The following is a 10,517-nucleotide window of genomic DNA, read 5'->3' on the forward strand; positions in this document are numbered from 1 at the left end:
CCTGCTTTTATGACATTATTATTCCCCGTTTTATTGCATCATCATTGTCATTATTATTGTTATTTTTTCAGTACTAGTAGAGGTAGTATTGCAGTTATTGAAAAATCTACATAAATGTAAATAATTATATTTCTTTACATTTTTTTTCTCAATTTTTGGTGCAACTTTGCATATTGAACTGCACACTGCCCTTATTAAATTAACAAATATTAAATAAATAAACAAACACATATTAAAATGGGAAAATAGGGGGCCATTAAAAGATATGACTTAATGGCTTATATGAAGAACTGACCTGATTCCTCATTAGAAATGTTAAAATATATTATCATTGCTAAATCACTATTTATAACAACAATGGGATACAGTAATATTTTGTAGGCAGCAAAAATTATTACAAAATCGTCTCTTTTTTTAATTTTTATTTTAACATTAATGCTGGCTCCGTTCTGTTCAATTGTCCTGCAAGTTATAACAATCAACCGAGGCAGCGAAATTGAATCCAGCCATTATTAGTTTTGTTATTTTTATAGTCGTGCTTTTATTTTGAAATGCCATAAATAAAAAATTTAAAAAAAAAGAACAAAAAAAAAAAGAACAAAAATGTAGACCTATATTGGGGAGCAGTTATTGTGCTAATTTTTGTGTTTATACATTTTAGCTACGTTTAATAATGTTGTTTAACACTTTTGCTTGAAACTGTTATATTGTTCAATTGTGTTACTGTACTTTGTGTATTTATTTATTTGTTTTTTATCTGGGTGACATTTTAAGGTGCTTTGGCTTGTCAACTTTACCCCCTGAGTTCGTTCCACTGTGGAAACTCAAAGTCCATGTCGGGATTTGTTGCCTTTCCCTCAAATTAACTTTAATCGTAAAATATATAAAGCAGCTCCTCGCCGTCTCCCTCCACACATACACACTCACGAGCCAATCAGGCGAGCGGGAGCACCAGACACGTATGCTGAGCGAGCGAGCGCGCGGAGCGGAGAAGCGCCTGGCAGACCGGAGCGCCGCGCGAGGCAGCCAGACCGCTGTCTGTCATTAGCTGAGAGTGTGACAGAGGAGTGACAGAGGGGAGAGAGGAGAAGGAGGGAGGAGTGAACGGTCCCGGTAAACAGACACACCGCGGCCTCAGGGGACAGAAGAAGAGGAAGGAGAAGAAGAGCACCGGACACCACCGAGAGAGAGTGTGTGTGTGTGTGTGAGTGAGAGAGGGAGAGAGAGAGAGTGAGGGAGAGAGAGAGGAAGAGAGTGGGAGACTGACAGGCGTTAACCGAAAGACGAACCGAAGCGTCGACATGAGCGGCCAGTTTGAGGAAGATATCCACGACCGGGGCGAGAGGAAGAGCAGTAAATCCCCGACACTGCTCTCCTCTTACTGCATAGACAGCATTCTGGGGCGCCGGAGTCCCTGTAAGGTCAGACTTATCGGGGCGCAAAGTTTGACGGGTCTGCCCGGCAGAGGAGAGCTCGACAAGACGGCCGACGGTAAGTTTTCACTTTGACCAGAAATTTAAATAAAGCCCGCTCTGGATATGTGGGAATGTTTTAAACTTAAACACGAGCAACAAGTGAACTAATTTAGACTGAAAGTCAGAAGACAATACGTCTACGGGAGTTGCTTTCATGTTGCCAGTATGAGCACGTTTTACGTAAATTAATCTTGTTGGGTTCATAATAAACTAGCATGAATTAATTGTTGGCAGCACTGTGAAAGTGATAAACTTTATTTATCCTATAGAGAAATTTGAACTGCCAATTCTAAGTCATTTTGTTATTCATTATTCCTGACATATTTGCTTCCTCACTAGGGCCAACGAAGGAAGCCCTCTCTCTCAGCGCTGACATGCACCTGCCTCCTAAGCTCCGTCGGCTGTACGGACCTGGAGGAAAGTACCTCCACGACCACGCGGAGAAGATGGAAAGAGAGAGGCTCCTCTTGGAGCAAGCCAGCGACAGCCTTAAAATCAGCCAGGCGCCGCAGGTGAGCATCAGCCGCAGCAAGTCCTACCGGGAGAACGCGTCACTGAGCCGGGGAGAGGGCGACCAGAGCCCAGGGGAGACCTCGGAGGACGGCAGCCTGGGTCTGGTGGAGCTCGGCCCGCTGAAGTTCGAGGAGGACGCGGGGAAGGAGGAGGAGAGCTGCGGGGACGCGGCCACGCTGTCGCCGAAGGACGAGGAGAGGGAGAGCTTGAACGCCGGGGATGGGGACGTGAGGGACGGGGAGGACAGCGTGTGTCTGTCGGCGGGCAGTGACTCGGAGGAAGGGATGCTGAAAAGGAAGCAGAGAAGATACAGGACTACCTTCACCAGTTACCAGCTGGAGGAGCTGGAGAGGGCTTTCCAGAAGACACACTACCCCGACGTCTTCACCAGGTCAGGAAAAAATTCAAACTGGGGACAAGAAAAAGCTAGTTTTGGTCTGGAAAATAATGCTCTGAAATTTAAAGAAAATTACCTTATAATTAATAAAAATAAACACAATGAATTATACCATATATTAATATTACTGTTATTATTATTACTATTGTTATTTAAATATTTCTACAATAGTCTACGCAAATACAAAAGGCCTATATATTTAATTTTAATATGCATTGAAAAAGTCAATAATTAAATTACTCTTAAACTGTATTATTATTATTATAATTATTATTACTATAATAATAATTTTTATTGTATATTTTTCATTATTATTTTTAAAAACACAGGCAATGTGTTCTGTAATAACTCCATGCAGTGAAGGCGATAATTAATTTAATTTATTTTAAAATAAACACCTCCCTACAGCCAAAAATTTTTTGAAAAACAAAAAAACAAAAAAACAGCCTCAGTAATTCCACGCGTGTGTAACACGACACTGAGCGGATCACAGCTCATAAAAATGCCCCAACACTCGGCCCGTGCCTTGCATAAGCGAACACAATGGACCTGTAAGTGCTAACGCTGGGGAGTTTTTTTTTTTTTTTTTTTTTTTTTTTGGTGGTGTCGCGGTGTTATTTGTCAGGAGGAATAATTAACTGGAGCAGCTCAGGTTACCTGCTGGACATGATACTGCGCGCAAAAGGCGAAGGCCCAACCTCGAGCCCAAGGGCAGGTGCACATGCACACGGAACAACCTGCAGAGCTTTGCATAATGCACATAATGTTTTGCATAAAATATTATTATTATTTTAAATTTGCAACCAAAACAGCATAAAAAAATAGACGCATTTTCTGCTAAATTAACATTTTTATAATCCGCCTTTTTCCCTCATTGAAAACAAACGCTTTTCTGCAGCTACAACATATTTTTTCACATTTCTTGCACCTTTGGGATTATTCATATTTTCCAATCGATTTACTTTAAAGCTACTTGTAGGTCTAATTCAGACTGCGGGCCCATCTTGCAGCTGAAGGCAGCGTCAATTGCTTTGTGGCAGGCTAGTTTAGATGTCATTATTTCAGCCATTATGTTGTTACAGTGACAGGCCTCGGCTAAGGAAAATCTAACAATCACTAGGCCCATTTCTACCCATCCGTGACAGGGAAAATAGAATATGGCTAAGGCGTCTTTTCTGCAGTTCATGCCGGGGAGGAGGGATGAAAAAAAAAAAAAAATCAAGCCTATTTTGGTCGTCTATTGTTGACAGTGAACAACAGGAGGGGACAAAACAGCAATTCTACGTTGCTTCCAAATGGTGGCCTGTAACCTTGAATCTTTTCTTACTTTCTCTCTCTGCCTTTTTCTCTTCTCTTTTTTTTTTTATTTTTTTTTTATTGTATTCTTTGCAGAGAAGAGCTCGCGATGCGCCTGGATCTCACCGAGGCCCGCGTTCAAGTAAGTGGCTCCATCTTTATCCGAGTGGAAACCCTGCGACTTGTAAATCGCCAAAAGCAGCGTCCCCTAATGTTTTATCTATCCTCTATAAAATGTACCGGAGCCGGATAATAACCGCTGATATGCGTCACTGATTGGGGATCAACGATTACGGGCCAATTTGACGCAATAATTTATTACAGTCAAATGTGTTAAATGGCCCCCAGTCGCTGCGCGGGGAAGGTCCTTCCTGTTATTGAATGTTATTACGCGCGAACGGGGGACGTTTTAGTGGCAATTAAGCCGAGGCTGGCGATTCATAAAAAGCTCACTTAGTGCAGGAGCAAACACTGTCTGTATTGCCGGGATGAGATGGTGTTTGAATTCCCATCAGAGGGGACAGATAGGCCGAGATGTGTGTGTGTGTGTGTGGGTAAGGAAAAAAAAAAAGATGTGTGCGAGAAAAAGAGGGAGAGAGACAGGAGAGGGAGGGGATGGAGAGAAAGAGGGGAGGGATAATGCTATTTGATTTCCCATTATGTGATTGCAATAGACCTGCATTGATCCGATGCTTTGCACTTGGGAGCGAATGAGAGACCATTAAAGGTGTTTGCTCCCCCCTCTCTCTCTCTCTCTCTCTCTCTCCCTCCCCTCCCCTCACCCTCCTCCTCCTCCTCCTCCTCGCTTTGCACTGAAAGCGTGGCTTGCATGTCGAAAGCCCCGGCTCATAACCAGAGAGACAGTTCAAACACGGTGGAAGCTCCAAGAGGTTATAGCCGACGGTAAAACAACAGATGTCTCTTTAGGGGGCCGTAGGTGAACAAATCACTTAACGGGCGCCATCAGGAGGTGATAAAAACTCATAAATTCCCGAGGGGCTGTGTAATGCTAAACAGCCCTCTGGGAATAATGTGTGCGCAGTCCCTGTCGCTCAAGCTCGCCCCGTTCAATCACTTTTCCACATGTTGACATTTTGCTCATTGTGAGAGCCCCGTGCTTCTGCAGAGCAAACTGGGCAACCGCGGACGCGTGGGAAAGTTAAATAACGCTCTCGGGTGGAAGTCACTTGCCCGTCCCGCGTCTCTTAAGAATTTCATTTAAAGCGCATTAATTGTTATTGGAGCCAGTTCGGCGGTAATTTTCTGGATCTTTTGTTAACACCGCTCTTAATTATCTCTCCGCAGCCCGGAGCCCGTCCCGAGGGAGGGGGTTTAATTAGACAGAGAGGAGATTTAAGGGACCGTGAGCGGCGGGGTTTACCGTGCATGTAATTACCGTTGACTTTCCGCCTGTTGGCCACCACCTGAACTAGACAACTATTAGACTAACTGACACAACATTCAGCAGACACTAGTCCTGTTAACAATGAAACATTGCTGTGGAGTAAACACCTTCTCTATCCACACAGCTGAGCATCTCTCTCTCCTTTTTTTATTTATTTATTTTTTTTTAAACTTCAACATGCAGCATCACTTGAAACTCTTACACTAGAAGTAAGGCTCATGTTAAAACCTCTATACTGATGTCACCCCTTTCTGCTCCCAGGTGTGGTTCCAGAACCGCAGGGCCAAGTGGAGGAAGCGCGAAAAGGCCGGGGTGCAGGGCCACCCGTCAGGCCTCCCGTTCCCAGGCCCGCTGGCTGCAGGCCACCCCCTCAGCCACTACCTGGAGGGAGGGCCCTTCCCTCCTCACCCCCATCCAGCCCTGGAGTCCGCCTGGACGGCCGCCGCCGCCGCCGCAGCAGCTTTCCCGGGCCTGGCCCCGCCGCCCCACAACGGCTCTGCCCCACCACTGGCCACCCCTCTCGGCCTGGGCACTTTCCTCGGCACGGCTGCCATGTTTCGCCACCCTGCCTTCATCGGACCCACCTTTGGCAGGTAATTCGCAACACTCCAAAGACCCCCCCCGCCCCTTGGCCCTAATGCATCTTCTTATTTACCCCATCAATGCTTGACACTGACCTTCACATTTATCCCTGCATTTCACACCCAATGACGATGATTTTGCAGCAGAGCATGTGGCTTCAAATAAACAAGTGAAAGGACCGATGTTTACAGCCATCCTCAGCCACGCTCCCTCACTGTTTATCTCAGTGTCTGATTATAAATATGTTATACTGTTAACCGTTCACTGTGGCGTGTAATCACTCTGTCAAACGCCTTCATAAATTAACCAAACGTGTGATCCTGCAAGACAAGCTGTGAGGAGGGGTGACGCCACACTCTCCGTATGCCACAATTAGCTTCTCCATTATACGGCATTAATAATCATCCAATCTCCATGTTATCTTCTACACCGAGCACGTCGGGATGTAACAGATGACATATGTAGGAGGAGGTTTAAGACATGAAGAGGGGAGAGGGAAAATCTTACCAATGGAGAATGGTGCTCCTGTTCCCTGCTAGCTTTTTGAGTCGTACTGTATTCTAATGTAAGAAGTAAACAGAGAGTTTTAGTTTGCAGAATATGACATCTGTGCAACTTTTCAATGCACAACCTAAATATATTTTAAAATGTTGCAGGTGATTGCAATTTGGTTTTCTTGCAGGCTCTTCTCCAGTATGGGTCCTCTGACCAGTGCTTCCACCGCTGCAGCTCTCCTCCGTCAGCCCGCCCCTCCTGTAGAGAACCCCTCCCACGCGGGCCCCGTCCTCCCCGACCCTTCCTCTACTTCCTCCTCCACTACCACTTCTTCAGCCGCGGCAGACCGCCGGGCCTCCAGCATCGCCGCGCTGCGCCTCAAGGCCAAGGAACACTCGGCTCAGCTCACCCAGCTTAACATCCTGCCCGCCGGAGCCGCAGGGAAGGAGGTGTGCTGAACACTTAACACCAGCTCTAGGCCTCCCTCTGCCCCCCCTGTCCTCCCTTGTCCCAGGCTTATGCCCCATTCCATGACACCAACACCACCCTCTCACCCACCCTCCAAACATACCCATTCATCCCTCTAGAGGCTGACGTCCTGATGTACCCCCTTGTTCAACCATCCCTGTTACCTCATGTTTCCCCAACAAAATAGCACGACCAAATTCAAAAGAGCACTGCTTAAAAAAAAAAAAAAAGAGTGTGTGTGTGTGTTTGTTGTGTCAATTAAATGTTGTTTTACACTTTCTTGAAATACAGTCCACTAAACTCAAACATTTTGCAAGCATTTCAAATTAAATAATTATTACATTTTAAGATGCATCATAAAGGATTTAGATTTAAAACATCTCTTGATACTTTCCCAATAAATCAACCCTGGACTGGGCTCATTCATAAACAAACACATATTTCTTTGAGAGTGTAACGGAGCACCATGAGCATACACAACTAAATACTAAGCAAACCCATCAACAGTGCAGGAATGAAACACAGTGCATTTACTCAAATACAGTATTTAAAATAAAAATGTTAGTACCTTTTACTGTAGTTGAGTTCTTCCACTGAAATTTACGCCTTTACTTTTTACTTTTCAGATATTTTGTTGTTTTTATTGCACACATCATTTGCCGTCAGTTAGTGTCGCCACAAATTAAGACTTTAAATGAAACATTCAATTAACTTATAGTGTACAGAGTGTACTACATTTATAATAAGAGCATAAAGTACGTTTTAAGTTAACTATCAGATTACACTACTGCTAGTCTGCGTCATTACTAAATAAAATTTATAATAGCATCACACTAATTTGACATTTCTTTTTTGCACAGAGTAGTTTTACTTTTGGTGATTTTAGCACATGCACTCTTGCTGCTTTTCACTTTTATTTCAAAAAGAAAAAAAGAGTTTTCTAGTGTGGGGTCTGCGCACACACACACAGACACACAAACACACACACACTGAGAGCTGAAGAACCGCAGGGGAACCCAGACTTTTAGAAAGGATTCTCGTGCTACTTCAAATGTGGACAAGACGAGTGCTCGACATTAACACTGCTTAATCTGTATGCATTGATGTGGGCTGAGCAGGTCCGCACCTATAACAAAGGCGAGTCGGAGGAGGTCCCCCCCACGCCCCCCACCCACCCTGAACCAAAGGAAAACTGTCCATAGACCTTCCATAGCCTTCTCTACAAGCCTGACTCCTCTCCACCGCTCACATGTCCACCTGTCACACTCAGTCACAACACTATATATACACACATATATATATATATTTTTCTCTCTGAGAATTAGACGAGTCTGAATTAGACTCTCTGAATCAAACTGGAGTTATTTAATTTCTCTCAACGTGCCATTCCCTCCCCTGGTCTCTTTTACCATAGCAGCAGCTGAGTTTGACCGGAGGACATGTGAGCAACACAGAGGTGTGAGACGTGTCTCTAACGACCTGACTGTGTGAAAGAAAACTGTACATACCGTGTAAAAAGAATGAGGGGAGGGGGAAAAAAGTACAAGGGGAGAAAAAAAAAAGAAAAGAAAAAGAGGATGATTTTCAAAACAGGGTCGTGTATATTTCAAGAGGCCTGCGTTTTGATCCTTTGCACTCGGTGTAGTGTTTAATGAATGTCGCCCTGATGTGTAGAATTTCACCTGTGTTTATGAATTACTAGGTTTTTAGATCATTATTTATGTCCCAGGAGAAATGAGTGGAAGGAAGTTTTTTTTTTTTTGTTTTCTTTTCTTTTCTTATTAAGTGATTGTAAGTTTCCTGGTTTAATAATGCTAATTTGAATAAATTACATTGGTAAAATGAGTTATCTTTTATTATTTCAAATATTCCTTTAGGACTGACATAGGCCTAAACCAGGAAAAATAATAATAATGATTTTAAAAAAAAAAACAATGCGAATATTATAGAACTATTAATAAAAGGTGTTATGAAATAAAAGTGCTTTCTGTCTTACATTGGAGATTAATTTACAAAAAAATATATATATATACTTTTTTTTTTATAATAATAATCTGCTGGAATGTGAGATAAATATCCAACTTCAGTGACAGGTTTGTCCAAAACCCCTGCAGGCCAGCTGAGGGAGGAGGCGACAAAGAGGAGGAATGCCTCGGCGCAGACCCTGCTCCACCTGCGCGACAGAAAACGGATGAGGTGTTTAATCCAGCGCGCTGCGTGCGTCTATCCTCCTCAGCGGAGTTGACAAAATACTGACCATATATTCATGAGCCTAATCCCCCCAACATGTGAAACGCGCGACAAAAGGCGAGGGGTTTTCAATTAGATCGCCCACTTTATCTTGGGGGGCCCGTCACAAAACTTCCCTTAAGACCCTTTAGAGGCGCTAAATTGGTCTTAACATCTGTAATGCCGTGTCGATGGAAGCGGGTCCCCTTTGTCATTAATGAAGTAACAAACCACTTCATCAAACGGCTTTCACACACACAGCCTCGTAGAGTTAATTCCCCCACCAATCCTCTCTCTCTCTCTCTCTCTCTCTCTCTCTCTGTGTCTCCCTCTCCCTCTCTCCACTGGATCTCAGCACTGATGCAGGACTATTACAGCAATCAATGCGTTATTCTCCTCCGTTTGACCCGTCTATGGTGCCCGGGCAAAATCGCGTGAAATTACCCCGCGGATTAATGCAGTTCCTCTTTTTTTTTTTCTTCTAAGTATTGTCCGTGAAACCCATTCTCCCCATCCTCTCTTGTTTTATAGATCCTCTAACTGTTAATCACTCAGTTTAATCCAAACAAATCCGATCCGATGAGGAGCTGATGGGAGACCTACAAGAATTTCCCCCCAACTCGCCTCAGTGCCTCAGAGACCTGAGCGCGTAATGCAAAAAGAGGAAGAAAAAAAAAAATATATATATATGAAAAGCAATTTTCTCCTGTGCGCCCTAACCACCGTGCGCGATGTGTGAGAGCTCTATGTTTTTTAAAATTCCCATTCTTTTGCTCGCGCCCAGTGGAGCGTGTGTGTTTTTTCCTCCCTGTATGGCCCTATAGGGTTTTGATGAGATTGTCCGGGGAGGTTTTAATCTTATTGTGAATATAACTAATGAATGGCAAACCAATTTGTCCCTAATATCTGGGGAATGCCGGGAGGCGGGTGACCCGCTGGGAGCGAGGCTTAAACTTTCTTTGCAGCGCAAAAAGGCGAGAAAATTGAAATGCTGTCGCAGGGCAGCGGCTCCGGATTTATAAAGTCACACTTGTTGGATGTGTGCTCTTTCAATTCAAGACGGGCCTGCACTCGGGATTAAAGCGGGGGGCGTCTTATTGCATGAATGACCACGGTAATGAATGGTGATATTTAAAAAAAAAAGTAATAAATAAATAAAGTGAATTCTTGCAAAGGCAAGACAGCTCGACGTGATTTTAACACATTGCGTAAAAGCGCAGCGCCTTGACGCTGCAGCAGCCCGCCCTCTCACAGGTAAAATCCAGGTGTCCAGAAAATAAATGTCCTCTCACAGACTTGTCTGCCCATTTTCATCACCGCTTCCTTTTCTCCCCCCTCCCCTCCTCAGCTGTTGGACTTGATTTGGCCCCGTGATTTGGATTCTCCCGGGCCTCGTTTCTCCCACCACGTCCCTTGCCTGAGAGAATAGGCCCAATCACTCCACAGCCTCAGCCGGATCAGTCCTCACTCAGTCCCCGGGAGAGAGGAGCTCTAAAAGGCGCTTTGATGAACAGCGCCCACCACCACCACCACCGCCGCCGCCGCCACCACCACCGCTACCACCTCTCGCTCTCCCTCCCCCGCAGGCGGAGAACCGGCCCCCGATGAAAGACCCGAATAACAGGGCCACGGCTCTCCGCTCCCCTCTCGGATCGCC

The 10,517-nt window shown here is 44.7% G+C and overlaps 1 protein-coding gene across 1 annotated transcript; it reads left to right on the forward strand.

Moving 5' to 3' along the window:
• Positions 1-1,301: 1,301 nt before the first annotated feature.
• arxa (aristaless related homeobox a) lies at positions 1,302-6,621 on the forward strand (the record flags this gene model as incomplete). Its single annotated transcript, XM_084565798.1, has 5 exons — positions 1,302-1,491; positions 1,815-2,379; positions 3,778-3,823; positions 5,348-5,679; positions 6,351-6,621. 5 exons carry the CDS (start codon positions 1,302-1,304, stop codon positions 6,619-6,621), a joined length of 1,404 nt encoding a protein of 467 aa, XP_084421924.1.
• Between the last annotated feature and the right edge of the window lie 3,896 nt (positions 6,622-10,517).

Source organism: Chelon labrosus, assembly GCF_963514085.1.
Source record: "Chelon labrosus genome assembly, chromosome: 18".
NCBI lineage: Eukaryota > Metazoa > Chordata > Actinopteri > Mugiliformes > Mugilidae > Chelon > Chelon labrosus.